This window comes from Eurypyga helias, unplaced genomic scaffold, assembly GCF_000690775.1.
Source record: "Eurypyga helias isolate BGI_N326 unplaced genomic scaffold, ASM69077v1 scaffold112, whole genome shotgun sequence".
NCBI lineage: Eukaryota > Metazoa > Chordata > Aves > Eurypygiformes > Eurypygidae > Eurypyga > Eurypyga helias.
Genome location: NW_010235038.1, coordinates 26,225 through 41,233, shown reverse-complemented (window position 1 = coordinate 41,233; position 15,009 = coordinate 26,225). Strand labels below are relative to the sequence as shown.

The following is a 15,009-nucleotide window of genomic DNA, read 5'->3' as shown; positions in this document are numbered from 1 at the left end:
CAGCCTCTGCTACAAGGACCAACAACCAGGAAGCAGTGAAGCAGCTTGGGAAAGAAGCTCTGTCCCAGATGCTAATGAAGGTCCCATAGGAACTGGATCTATGAGTACTGGCCTATACAAACACTGTGCTATCACAAGGTGCTGGCTGCATCCACCTGGACAGCCCAAATTTAGACGTTGAGCCATGACAAGGATGTGCATTTGCAGAGAGGAGGCGTATGCATCTTTGGTCTCTCTACTGCCAGGGCAGTAGAAAAGCTGCAGGAAGGCATGACTGTCTTCTGAAATGCCTAGGGGACAGTCCTTCATGGCAAAAACCCTAAGTTCCTTCCCACTCCCTGGCCTAACTGGTGTATTTTTGGAGTTTGGTTTGGCTTGGTTTCTGACGGTGTCAAACATCTTTCAGGGATACGTATGAGCCCATCAAGGCTCAAACTCCTACTAGTTTTTTTCACTGGCATTTCCACCTGCAGCTGCTTCCAGAACCTGCCCTTTGGGAACTTGGATTTCTCTCCTTTCCATTTAATGACATTCAAGGCTGTCTTGGCCTGCTTCAGCTCTTTCACTTTGCTCTTCTTGATGGCTTTGTACTGCACTAGAATGACTTTGATGTTGCCCTTGGAGGCCATATTCTCTAGACCAGCCTTGAGCTCCAGCAGGGCCTGTGTCCCCTGCATGACGTAGTTTGGGCTCAGGACAACAAGCAGATGTCGGCTTTTCTGGATGAAGCTCAGGGTTTCGTCTGTGACAACTGGGAGAAAGAAACATTGAGGTAGTTAGTGATGGCTGAGAACATGCTGCTGAGCTGCTAGTGACATGACACCAGGTGTCTCTTGAGGGAGACAAAATTCCTTGGAGGCTCCCTCCAGAGACTATACCGGTGCTTCCCAATCCTGCAGTTGATTCCAGGTAAGGCCTCCTGCACCATGGCTGGTACCCACTGGTCCATACAGTAACACCACCTACTCCCAGCCCCAGGCTGCCTACAGGTGTGTTTCCACCTCCCCATGCTACACAGAGATGTCCGAGGTAGCTACATGTAAAAGGCACTGTGCCACGTGGCCGTGACACCAACTGATGCTATGAGGATGCCATGTGGCCGAGAGCACTGTGCTGGTAGGCTTGGATTTAGCTTCCTTCTAGTGAGACTGGAAACAGAGGCTCTCTGGAGCAAATCAGGAAAATTGCCAGCTGGACAACACATGGCCTCAAGGAAAAGACTCAGCCCGAAGAGGCGTCAGGAAGCACGGATGCCTACGCTTACATCCTCCTCTGGCAGATGTCCAGAATAACTCTGGGTAGTCCCTTCACTCCTCTTGCCTCTGTTTCCTCACACCAAATACACAATAAGTACCTACACTCTCTCTGAGTGTCCTCATGGGTTAATTTGCTTTGGAAATATTACCATCCTAATTCCTGTTACTCATCCACCTGTTGCTGTCATTGATAAAAGCAGATCTGAGTGTTTCAGAAGTGACAAGCAAACTGCTCTGAGGACTTTTAATGAAGTATCCCTAAAGCGAGCTGGAGACATGTCACGGTGACTGTGGATCCTCTTTGATTTTCTAACATCTGCAGGTAGACTGTCCTTAGGCACCTTTCTGTAATTAACGTGAAAATTCCTTGCAAGCGTGAATCCCAGTGCTTGCGCTCTATGCTGCAGGATCTCCCACACTTCATTGACAAGGGAAAGCTCTTGACTGGTCAGAAAATACAATGAAATATAAAATAATGCTGACAGGCAACTTCATTTATCTGTCAAGCACATTTGATTAGTTCCTGTCAGCAAACTTGCAGTATAATCCATCTCCTACTGTTTCTTCATCAAGGACAACATAAGTCTCTACCCATGACACAGATGCACACTCTGGAGGCATGACACCAGCTGCCAAAAGCTATTTCATGGCCCACCGTGCTTCCCCAAGAAGGAGATTAGTCAAATCCCAGCTAAGAAGCCACAGGGAAGCCCCAGCAGTGTTGCAAATGGCAGCACAATGACAAGCCACCCCAGCAGGGCTCCGGAGGGCTGGTGATGGATTGAGGCTGGCAGTGACTGTCATGGTGAACAGGGATGCAGGAATGGGAGCATCCTGGGCATTAGGGTTAAGGGCAGGGAGCCCAGGAGAGCTGCACTGAGAGGAAAATAAGACCATCCAGAGGGAAAGGGGAAGGATGTCAAGAAGTGGCAGAGGGAAAAGGAGGGAGATGTACAACTTAAGGAACCACAGGTGAGAACAGCTCAGAGCAAACCTGCTCTGAGCCTGGCACTGGCATCAAGCAAACAGAGCCTGGATGGTGCCCTGCCATGTCACCCACGCCCTCTCTAGAAGGAACAGCATCAGACTACAGCTGTCTCTCTGGCCCCTGGCAAATATATTTATCTGCCCTCAAACTCAGAGGTTCTGTGTCCTGGCAACAACCTAGGAGATAAAAGATCCCAGACTAATTCTGCTTTCTCTGTCACACTGCTGGGCTGGGACTCCAGCGGTCCCTCCTGTCCTACCCAAAAGGGACCTCAATCAACTTGATCAGCACAGGTTCTGTCAAAGTGGGACAGCCGGCACTGCCTAAAGTTCATGCTTTGAACTTTTAGTGGGCATCAGGGATCATACAGCTAACTCAGCCTCTAGAACACTGGAAACTGAGCACGTTGGCTAGATCTGCGCCCTTGCTGTGTCCAGCACTTTGTATGAATTAGCTTGAAACTGAGAAAAATCTATATCTTAGTGAAGAGATGAGTATCACTACCATCAACAAAGTACTCTTAACTGTAGCAGCTCAATCGTATGCCATATTAGACACAGATTCTCTAATTAATGAGGGCGTGAGTGGGAGGCCTTCTGGGAGAACACGTTATCTTCTCACTGATGTTGGCACAGCGCTCTCCACACCTCCCTGAAGCAGACACTCACCATTACTCTCTCTCTGAGCTGCCAGTTTGGTCCAGCATCACACTCCCCCTGCCTCTCTCCTTTCTAGCCTTAACTTTATCCCCTTTTTTTAAGGCAGCTCAGAGGGTTTGCATAAAGGTCAGTGGTCTGGTTGTCTCATGTTGATACTCGTGCACATCGCTCCTGGGGAGAGCAACTGAAACGACCAACAACCACCACTTGCCCACCGCAGCCTTCTTGGTGGCCTGGAGCATCTGCGACATTGTCACAAGCAACGTGAAGCAAAAACATTAAAGGAAGCCAACAGAAGATTGTGAATGGAAGTGGGGGTAAAAACCAAAGGATAAAGTATAATCTGGATAGGACAGTTCCTATCAATTATCAGTACCTCAAAGAGCAGTAATGAGAGGATGCGCATGGAGCGCAGCACCCTATGAAATACTCACTTCCCCCAGGGAGGCTGTCTCTGTCGAAGATACACAGCTTGTACCCAAACTCGTTCTCCAAGACTCCCCGCAGCGTCAGCAGCACAAATTCCTCCTCCTCCGCGTTGCGTGCGTAGGACACGTACACATCGTACTCCTTCCCATCTGAGCGTTGGGAGTGCAGAGAAACACAAACGGCAGAAGAGACACTTGTGACAAAAGCTCAGCGTGTGCAGTGACTTGCTTCATGGGAAAAGCAGGTAGGAAGGCTCGCTTTGAGCCCAGGCACCGCAGGTTCAGGCACATCGATTTCCATAGTTACAAGACAGCAACGCTGCCTCTTTGACTACCCAGCCTGAATGTGCAGGCACCCAGACACTGCTGGGTCGCTGATGGCATGAGACCGCAGCAAGATGACCAACCCATTCTGCCCAGGGTCCTTTTGCCTTCTGACATCTCTCTCATCGCTTCCCCTCACTGCTGTCTATCCACATGAGCTGTCCCACCAGACAGAGACTTGCACCCTGCCTACACCCTCTGAGAGCTGCTGCACCCCCTTGGCAGGTTCACACCACAAGCTGCGAGAGCTCAAACACGCTCCTCATCCTACAGAGGATGAAATCTCAGCTCTGAGTCCCAAGAAACAAACACCCAGTAAAACAGGAAAGCTGGGGAAGAACTGAGGACAGAAGGGTGATTTCCAGATCCATCCTTTTGGACGTCTTCCCACATTTTAAAGCAAATCATCCTGGATTTGTGAATCCTTACACGGTCATCAGAAAAACCAGGGGCTTACTGAAACTCAGTGACTTATCTTGACCATCTAGATTAGATGAAACAGCTAGTCATCAGCAGGGCAGTCCCCCAGGGAGCCTGACAAGTCCATGCTCCAACTCTGCAGAGAACACACAGGACTTCTCTCTTCTTCCCCTTGACCCAAGCCTGACTGCTCTTGCTCTAAAATGACCCACACAATTGAATACAGGTATAGAAATGGAAGGTCAAAATGTCATTATGCTGTGAATTGAGTTAAAAATAGCTTATATGAAACTTCCTGTACAAAAATGAATGGTCTGGCCTGTAACAGGATAAAATAAATGTAAGCCCTTTAACTCCTTACCTAGAATGGTTTCATCTGTTCCAAAATGAGCCCGATAGAAGAGGACCATTTCAAGCCAATAAACATGATAGATGACTATCAGCAACACAACAAGCAGGATAGTTGCCCCCAGTCCACAGGCCAGCTCCACGGTGTACTTTGGTTCTACAACTGGGTTCAAAAAGAAAGAGGGGGTCTGGTTTACAGAACAGGTTGGGCCTGTAGCTAAGCAGGAACAAGCTTGTGTCACGTGCAAACAAACACCACAGAGGGACAGCCAAGAGCCAAGCTGACCCTTCAGAGGAAGGTGGCCAAGCCAAGACTTTTCTGGCAGGACGAGGGACATCTGACCACCCTGGAGTCCCCATTCTGAGTTATGAGGTCTGGCTGGGCTGGCAGAGCAAGTCAAAGCAAAGGTTGGACTACTGTCTCTGAGCAAGACCCTGGGAGCTGCCAGATGGGACAACGACCTGTTGATGGAAACCACCTGCACAGTCCAAGTCCAGCTCACGAAAGCGACCTTCTCAGCAGCATATGCAAACTCTTGGGGCAACATAACAGCAGTTACTTCTAAGAGAGCCAGCCAAAGCCCACCTGCAGCAAAATTAAGGAAATGACCACCATTTTCCCTCCCCACACAGTTCTTGTGGCTTATCCCAGACTGACAGCAAGGATATAACTAGCCATGGCCTGATTGTTTTCTACCAGGAAATAAAAATCAGAGTTCATTATAGAAATGATTAAATGCTCGCAAACAAATGGGACAACCTGTGGTCCTCAAGCCAGAACATCAGACCCCCTCCAACTCATACAGTGTCTGTCACACCTACTGCTGCTTCTTTGCATTAAGGACAAAAAAAATAAATCTTCGAACCGTATCCCGGGGCAACTCTCTTTTTATGGCAATTCAGGTGGCAGCTGACATGCACACTGGCAAGCTGCACAATAAAAGAACAGTAGTGAGTGGAAACATCACCAAATTCCAAGATTTAGTAAGTTATATTAGAAACTGACTTACAAAAAAAGAAAATGGAAGGAATTTAACAACTTTCATTAGGTGATGAGCGGCTGAAGTACATGAGGAGAGGGAAATCATCCAAAAAAGCAGGAAATGTGTATAACCTAATGTAATGAAAGAGTAGGAGCCAATATATATAGCTACTTGCTAAAAACTGGAAGAGAAGTGCTGAGGGGTTACGTTCTGGCACGCCTGATGTTCCTATATGCAGTGGGATAGTCTGCAGTGAGTTTAGCTTAAGGTCTCTCTGCCAGCAGTGGTCAGGGGTGGTTCCTGGATTTTGCTGTGGAGCAGAGCAGAAAGGAGGGGTGGTGAGTAAACAGTTCTGCTCAGAGCAAACCCACTCAAGTTCCCTGGAACAGAGAGGGGAGGAACAGAGAGGCTAGTACAGATCAGTCCACTAGGAAACAGCATTTAGGCACTGCTGTAGAGAGAAGCTGGATACTTTAGATTTGCTTCTGCTACATATACAAACATTATCATCCCAGAAGAATTATGTATGTAGGATGAACATACTGCCAGATGGTTTCAGCCTTTCTCAGTTGTGTGTTTGGTATATTGTTCCTTCCCAATGATCCAAAAAGGTTTGTCTCAAAGGAATGGGACTAAAAAGGAAGACAAGTACCATTAAAGAAGAAAAAGAGCTCTTCCAGTAAAGAACTCTCTGAGCCTTCCCATGCTAATAGGACAGAGTGGGGGAAAGACATCTGGCATGAGCTACACAAGGCAGGGCAGCATCCCTTATGGGAGAGGGGAGGTCCGACCTACAGCAAGCAGGTGTGGAAGCTCTAGATGAGGTTGTTAAGGCGGAAATAACCACATTAATCAGGAAACCTCACCTACCTACAGTCTAGCTCAGTCATTATTACTGAGAGATGGGTCTAGGAAACAGGAACAAAATCTTTGGTGAAAGAAAGAAGAAGGAAAAACCAGCACTGAACAGAGCTGGATCAGTCCATACCATCCATGCTGAGACAGCTGTATCTAGACTGGAGCATCACCACAGCAAGGCGTAAAACCACAGAGCATCATGGCTAGAGTGTCTCACTCCCTGAGCAATGTCAATGAGTGCAGTCTGCCTGCTGAAGGATGCCCACTGGTAGCTGTTGCATCACACAAAAGCCTCATGCAATCAAATAACCTGAAATCATTTCAAGCAGCCTGTTCCCTCAGGTCTGCTTCAACTGCGGGATGAGAACAACAGGTCCCTCCACTCCTCTCTCTCCCCAGGCACTTAACCATGGTAGGGTATATGTGACATGCAAGCTTTGCTCCCTGCCTCCAAGTGATACAGTTCGACAGCAATAATGCAGCAGTGCACACAGAACAGCGTGTGTTGGGGAAAAAGGCCCGACGGAATTATTTGTTCCTCTACTGCTTTGCAGGGCAAGGCTGAAGGCAGGACCGACAGCCCCCTCTAAGCACACCTCATTTCACACCCATGCTCACAAGTGCTTTACCTTTCATGCGCACTATGGCCTGGCTATGGTCCTCGCCTTTGGTATTTCTGGCATAGCAAGTATAATTCCGTCTCAAGTCCTCTGGTGTGGCTTTTGCAATGGTTAGAGTCCTTATGACGGTTTTGTCTTCAAAATCTCTAATTATTTCACTGTAAGAGAAAAACTAGAGCATTACATATGCGAAACTGCAGCAAGTTCTTAGTGACAAACACTCCTTTCCCTGATATAACCCAATTCTTTCTTTAAAAAAAAAAACCCCACCTAAACTGATATTTATAAATCGATACACACTTCAGATTTTAATACAGCTGCAACTGTTCCTTCATCTGATTTTCCTTAATATTTATTTTTCCACTCATAATTTTCTCATTGCAGCTCTGTCACATTACATTTTAGAGATATAGGAAGTTATTGCCTACAAAGCAACAAGATCTCATGAACCCAGGATTCAGAGTCCACGTCACATTCCCTGTGCAATCCTGGATGAGTCACTTTGTCTCTCTCTGCCTGAATTCATCATCTTCAAAATGTGGGTAATAGTATTTTCTTTTGGCTTTCCTTTCTCTACACAGGTTTGCAAACCGACTGGTGCAGCGACTGCCTTACACATGTAATTCAGCACCCAGCAAACATGACTCTGAACCTCATTTGGCTTCTTCATGTAACTGAATCTCTATTCCTCCTAATCAACACTACGTATAATACTACATTTTTGTTTTCAGCCTCTGTTTTTTGAAATATTTTTATCACTTGTGCTATTTGGGAACATTCCTTTAAATAGAATGGTGTCTGCCCCTGTTTTAGAAGTCACACAAAAGCACCAGCTGTTGGCGTCACTACCAGGACCTGAACAAGTGATGATGTGAAATGGTAAACAAAGCTCCCTCAAATCTTTCTGTAAGACAAGACACTGTCCAGGTCTGGAGGCTTCCTTGGAGTTCCTGGTGCTCATCACAGCATGGGGCAGAGCCAGGGATTTCTGATTAACAGGGAAGTGGAGGACTCCACACTCTTGCAAGGGAAAACGGGACTGTTGGATGTCTGTACCCACACCCCTCGGCAGGACACAAGACAGGGTCAGATACAAATGAAGGTTCACATTTCTAGGTTACCTTTGTGTGACTTTTATCTTGGGATCTGTGATGCCAGCTGTGTTGTTGCCATCTATGGTCCACCATACCTCTGTCACAGAGTCCTTCAGGAAGGTGAAGAAGACCTCACAGGACAGAACAAGGTCATCCCCTGGGAAGAAAGAGCCACAGTGAGGTACTGCAAAGCAGGAACAGCATCACGCTGACCTTTGTGCTTTCCAGTGATCTGACCAGCCTGAGCTCTGCCTCCCTTCAGGTGGGAACAAGACCAGCATCCGCTCTCAGACATCTGATAATAGTTTAACACCCTGGGCATGCAGATTTATGATAGACAAATAAATGGGAAAAAATATCCTGCCTTCTCAAATGTGTTACAAATTCCTTGACTGCATCAAGTGACCCACCCAAAGGGAGATGCTCCATGTCAATCACTTACTTCCTCAGACAACCAGGCAGTGCTAATCACCCCCACTGCACAGAGGACGGATGCCATATAGTGAAGGCATCCCAGCTGCACAAAAGCATTTTGGTGTGGGACACTTGTTCAGACATTTAACTTCCCCTCAAGATCAGGCTTAGGAGCACGAATATCTTTGTGATCACCTCATAAGTGATTTTATCTTACAGAGTGACTATGGAAGAAGTCGGACCTTCTGAGCCAAAAAAGCTGTGCTTTGAAGCGAAGACTCTGCTGCTAATCATCATCATTGGCACCATATTCATTACAGCAGTGTAATAGGACATGATCCATTCAATATTGGGAATGGCTCCAAAGAGCTATCAGCCTGAACAGATGGGCTGGAGGAAGGGGCGTGGTACCACGTTACACAGTGCTGTGAGGCCAGCAAAAGGAGAGCTGTCATTAATTAGGAAGTAATCGCCCAAAAAGGGAGAGGAGATGAACAAGAAGTGACCAGAAGGCTGAAGCCACTGAGGGGCTGAATGAGAGAGGGTTGGAGCAAACCACAGCCAGGGACAGGGCTAACACAAGGTCCTACAGGAATTTCTCTATGCAGCTGAGCGTCCACATTTTGTTGGTTTCTTTAGCTGAGGTCCTGCATCTCCATGCCCGAATATCTATCTTTACCAGGGGTGTTGATTGATGGAAGGCTCACCACGACCTGTCAAGTGTGCGCTGGCAGCCCAGAAAGCCAACCGCATCCTGAGCTGTATCCAGAGAAGCGTGGCCAGCAGGTCGAGGGAGGGGATTCTACCTCTCTACTCCGCATTGTGAGACCCCACCTGGAGTTCCGAGTCCAGCTCTGGGGTCCCCCAACATAGGAAGGACATGGACCGGTTGGAGCGAGGAATTTATAATCTGACTTTCAGCTGTGCTCTCCTATTCTGGCATCATTGAACTGACATCCCACACTGTCTGCCAGCTCACGTGCTCTGCAAGGGAAAGCACCGGGGATGCAGTGGAAAGGGAGAGCTTCTGTGCCTGGCTGGGCCTCCCTGTCCCAGCAGGCAGGCTGCCAGGGCAGCGACAGCAGGCAGCAAGCGTTGCAATTTACCTGCTTCGAGTTCATAGATAATTTTCTCATTTGGAGAGACGAATTGTGGCGGCAAGGCCTTATTTGGAGATCCTGCAGGAGAGAACAGAGAGCCCCCCATGGGGACCCAGACTTCATGAGAACCTGGAGTCCTTGCAGACTTGCTCATGATGCCCTCGCACCCCAATCTAACTTGTGATACAATCCTGCTGCAGAGTTTTGTGCAAAGAGAAATCTAACTCCAGTCTCCAAACTCAGGGCCAGACACAGATTTTGAGGCCCCACTAAGTCTAGATACAAATTTTTGGGCATCTCACAGCAGAAGAGCTCCATATCCCTCTCATCTCCCACAAGGCACAACTTGTACCAGTTTCCTTTAACTACTGCTTCTAAAAGCCAAAATACAAACGTCATTTCCTGTCGCAAGTATTTAATTCAGCTCTTACAGCAGCAGTTGCCATGGGAATTAGCAGGTGCCCAACTGTTCACCAGGTTTTTAAGCTCTGTTTGCAGCTCCACGGCTCCTGGGACGGACCTCCTCAAGCACTGGGCCAGGTAACTGGAGTCCTGTCTGGCTGATTAACAGTCTCAACCTCAGCATGCAAGACTTTGAGATGGCAAGAAAACCAAGGCAAGTTGGCTATAATGGGACAATCCCACAAATAATGACTAGAAAAGGGCACTGGAGATAAAAATGAACAAGAGTGCCAGGGTTATGCATTCACGTGCCAGCAGAGGGTACTCCTGGCCATCTCATGGGCTGTACCTCGCCAGCCTAAGCCTGCTCAACCTCTGTGTTGTGTGGATCATTTGGCATGGCGGTGGGTAGGACCTCCAGTGCAACCTATCCTGGACAGTCACACAAGGCTCACCCCATCAAGCAAAAATACACCAGGTCAGTTGAGTAATGCAGCTTGAGCATAACCACAAATGTGATACACTCTTCTAGCTGTTTTCACCACTTCTGCAGTTACCCGCCTGCATTTTACACATTTTAAAGCAATTCTTACCCACCACCTTCATCTGTACGGTTCTGGTGAGATTATAGATTCTTCCATGGTCCTTGAATGACACAATACAAGTGTAATTCCCTTTATACGCACTGCGGACAATGTTGATGAGAAGCTTGGGCGCTTGATTGTGTCGCTCATAGAAGCCATTCACCAAGGTGCAGTTCTGGAGTAAGGAAGAAAAACAAGTTTTGGGATTGAAAAGTAAAGATACTGGTTTAAATGCTACTACAAAGATCTGTTTTTAAACTATGAATATGAAATTTTAAATTGTGATGTAGGTCAGACATAAATACTATGAACTTTGAGCTTGTTGGAATACAAACTGGTATGTTCACCTTGAAAATGAGGTGATGAAGCAGATGACCTTAATAGTTTTATCCCACCTTAAACACAGACAATTTTATAAGAGACATCTCTGATCCAGAAGTACATTTGCAAACAAGGTGAGCACCTCAGCAGAGTGAAAGTAAAAAGAGACAGGAAGAAAATTATGATATATTCACAAATAGATACTAAGGCTAAAGGACATGTCCTCCCATTGATGTCAGCGTGTCTAACTCTTTCAGGACTAATCAAGCTATCCTGACTGACTTCAGCTGAGGATGAAGCCCCAAAATTGGCAACTGGCAAATGAAAATCTGTAGCACAGAAACCTTAATAACTTTTATTTTTCTGTCAGGCAAGGCAGGAAACCTCTGCTAAGTACCAAGCTAGAGATCCCTTTTCAGAAAGGGGATATGCAGATAACAACCTGATTGTCATAAAACCCAAAGAGGTGCACATTTTCCAAGAGATTATTTCTGAATGGTACATTTCCAAATCAGACACATCCTAATGGAGCAGTTTAAGACAGGGGTGATATACCATTTTTAATGATTTTTATTAGGCATGGGATGACTTGGTCCCTGAAAAATTACTTCCGTGGGGCTTTTTGTTTCATTCTGCTAATTTATTGTTGAGATGTGAATTTCAATGAATGGTACAAGTAAAGCATTTCAACTACTGGACTGAAACTGCTCCTCTAGTATAAAAAAAAAAAGTAAGCTTTTCCTGAAGGGTTTTAGAGTTGTTGGGGTTTTTTTTATTTTGTTTTTTATTTGTTTTTCTTTTGGGATGTTGTTTGGGTTTTTTGTTTTGTTTTTAAATCGGCGGATATATTTGTTACCAACTTACTTTATTATTAAATTCACTCATACTCATCCTTGTATCTAGAAATCCAAAAGTACTTTATAAGCAGTTAGAGAATTCAGACCAAAAAACCCTCTGGCTGCACATCCCCTAAGAATTCTTATTCTCTCTTGACTAAAGGCATCCACCTAGAGGAAAACACTGAGGTCAAAATTCAATAAAATTGAGCAGTAATTCTGCAGGCAAGAGCTTGAGAAGGGCTAGAAACTGCTTAATTGTCAGAGCAGTATGAGAGTCGGGTAGGGATGTCTCCATCTTCAGAAAAGATATCTGCTGGATTGTGTCAACCAGGGCACCCGTGTTCCTTGCAAAGGCCTGATGTACAACTTCATTTCCTGATCTCAAAGGATTTTGGAAAGGATGCTATTTTCATTGTCAGGCATTGGGTTTTGGGGGATTTTTTTTAGTTTTGTTTATTACAGAAGAGGGAATATGAATCACAGTTTTCTTAACAGAGATAGTGCTTTGCTTACACAGCAGGTCAGGTATACTGCCAGTAGCTGAACTGAGGTTCCTAAATCCCTGCTACAGTATTCTGCACTTGCACATGCTGGTCAAAAGCATTCTGGTGTTAGCTGTCAATTTTATTCAAGTTCCTCCAAGGGCAGTTTTACCCTTGAACTCAGTTGAAACAAATTTCTTAAAATTAGTAAAGCTTCATTAACAACCTTGTTACTGGGGAGACACTGAAATGCAGATCCCCGATTCTCAGGCCAACCATTGCTTTTTCAGATACAACACTGCATTCCCCCACTGCCCAGGTAAGACAAAAGTCATTCTTACGAAGTACCACTTGACAGTTGGTGTTACACTAGCAGGGTAAAACCCATCAATATCTGGACATGTGATCCTCTCATTGGCATGCTCCAAGTAGAACATCATCTCCGTGGGCTTTACTGAATGGCTCACACAAGAGCCTTTGTCTTTTGGAACAACTTCCAATGGAAATGCAACTTTGCTGCAGTAAGTAGTATTTCTAAGGAGAAAGGAGAACAAGGCTGATTAGTTGAAACTTGTTTACTCCTGTAACAGTGGAATGAAACAAAAATCACATCTGCAATAATGAGCACCATAGTGCTGATGAGGTACATACAGCCTTGGTTGGCTCATTTATAAATGGGAAGGAAAACACCATCAGAGATGGCCACACTAGCTCAGAAAAGCCTATAAAAATGACTAACAAGCAACATCCACTCCCCTGCTGGGAAAGCAGATAATAGGGTCAAAGACACGATGAACATGAGACAACGCGACAAAGATCAAAAAGAGCTTTTGTGCTCAGTGCATACCAGATGCTATGTTCATTCTGTACCATACTTAGAGACACTTTTAATTTCCTAGAAGTCTGAATCTCATGAATCTTTGCCAAATTAGCATGCAGTCAAAACATTACCCTTGCATCTGAAGCTATTTTTACTCTAGACATACAGATCACTTCTTAATGGTGAGTGCCTGTGGATTTTGCCATGGGCTCAGCAATAATATTTTCATGGACACTTGCAGCTAGAAAGGAGAGGCATGTTCATTAATGTTTGCAAGGCTTCAAGCATTATTACGATGTAAATTGGCTTAGCACTGAGCGGTCTTATAATTGTAACATTCTTTTCCCATTAATGCTTATGTAAATGGTCTTCTCCCTACAGAAAGATCTGGTGCTAACAGCATAATTTTCATGCTTCCATGAAAGTCCTTTGATTATGCTGAAGACTTACAGAAGCTGCACCACACAACCTACCTGAGCATGCAAGTATAATTCCCAGTGTCATTGAGAAAAGCAGGCCAGAACCAAAGGGTGTCTTTCTCCTTACTGATGTGATTGTCTGGGAGACGAAAATTAATGGGCTCCTCCAGATCCTGGTCCTGCCCAATCCTGTACCAGATCAGGGTTAAGCCAGCAGAATGGGCTGTGCTATAGTTGTACTTCAGGAAGGTCTCGAAAAGTGGGCATTTGATCTTGGCAGGTTCCCCATCATAAATCTGGATCTGCTTCATCGTGTCCACACCCCAGTCATCACAGCGTTCTGCAACCAGGAAGAACCAGTTACCTTAGCTTGCACGTCTGCAGGAGAAAAACAGTTCTGCCCGTGTTCCCTGTAGCCCTCGGTCCAGTCCCCATTAAAATCAGAGACAAAAAATGTAGTGTTTTCAGTGGAAGCAAACTCGGCTTTTACAAAGCAGAGCAAGAATACTGCATTCATTTCTAGAGAACCTGCAAACCTCGACTTTCCTTTGTACACCTCCTTCCAAGTTATTTATCCCTCATCAGGACAATAGGATAGGACCTTTCTGCATAACATTATGCTTCCTAGAGAGCTCCAAGAAAATTCAACCCTAAAAATAACCAGTGTAGGAAGATAAAATTTGGATTAAAACAATGCTAGAGGTGCATGTACATCCATGCACAGTGATAGGGAAGAAGAAAATAGAAGTGTTGGAAGAAAATAACACTGCAAATATTGACACTCCCCTAGAGCTATGGGCCCAGACCCTGCCAGAAGAAGGTGGACTGTGGCTTCTTGGAACAAGAACTGTCTTTCCTGCGATGTATTCATGCAATGCCTGTGCATAGTGTGATAACACAAAGAGTACAAGTGACTTGTAGCGACTGTTTATAGTGAAGTTTGGGAAGGGAAGCTGAGGGGCAGAAAAGACAGTATGGAGGAGGTGTCAGCAGGTTCTCCTGGGGATCCCTAAGCAGCTCCCAGGAGCCTTCCCCAAGCTGAGTTCAGTAGGCTCAGCATAGCTCAGTGCCGACGCAGGCTGACAGAGAAACTGGGCAGCATGAGAAAAAGCTGCTCAGTGCTTTTTTTTTTTTTTAATTTATTCTTGTCATTAGTGAATAGTTTCAGGACAAACAGCACAGTCAAGACCCAGTTCTCTTCCAAGAATTCTGCTCCATTCCATTCCTCCTACCCATCAGGATGCCCAGCCACAAAGGGACTCTGCAAGCACAGCACAGTACCAGGGTGTCAGCACACCTAAGCAACCTGCACCGCCGACACCGGCCGAGACCCACGGCAAAGCTGCTGTCACCGCATCTCCCATCTCCCCGCATCAACAAGGCAGAGCGTGGCATGGCACGCTTCCCAGAGCGTCTCTTGTAGCTGCTGGGGGGCATTATCCAGGGCAACCTGATGTCTGAGAGCCCAAAATGAGTTGGACAGGAGAGGAGTGTGCTGCCTGCAGTGGACCCCAGCAGCGGTGTCTCAGCATATCACAGGCACGCCAGAGATAACACTGCAAACCCCCTCCAGTCTGCAGGTATTAGAAGAACTCAGACCAAGAGGAAAAACAGAATACAATACACTCTTTGAGCCCAATTCTTCTGAAC

General features: G+C 46.0%; 1 protein-coding gene across 1 annotated transcript; it reads right to left on the bottom strand.

Annotated features, from left to right (window-relative positions):
- Window positions 1-305: 305 nt before the first annotated feature.
- Window positions 306-14,256, bottom strand: IL1RAP (interleukin 1 receptor accessory protein). Its single transcript, XM_010146605.1, has 10 exons — window positions 14,237-14,256; window positions 13,414-13,704; window positions 12,462-12,654; window positions 10,488-10,653; window positions 9,499-9,570; window positions 8,006-8,135; window positions 6,894-7,042; window positions 4,437-4,586; window positions 3,338-3,481; window positions 306-751 (listed from the first exon to the last, which is right to left on the bottom strand). The coding sequence occupies exons 2-10, from the start codon at window positions 13,668-13,670 to the stop codon at window positions 306-308; spliced, it is 1,707 nt and encodes a 568-aa protein (XP_010144907.1). The 5' UTR covers window positions 13,671-13,704; window positions 14,237-14,256.
- Between the last annotated feature and the right edge of the window lie 753 nt (window positions 14,257-15,009).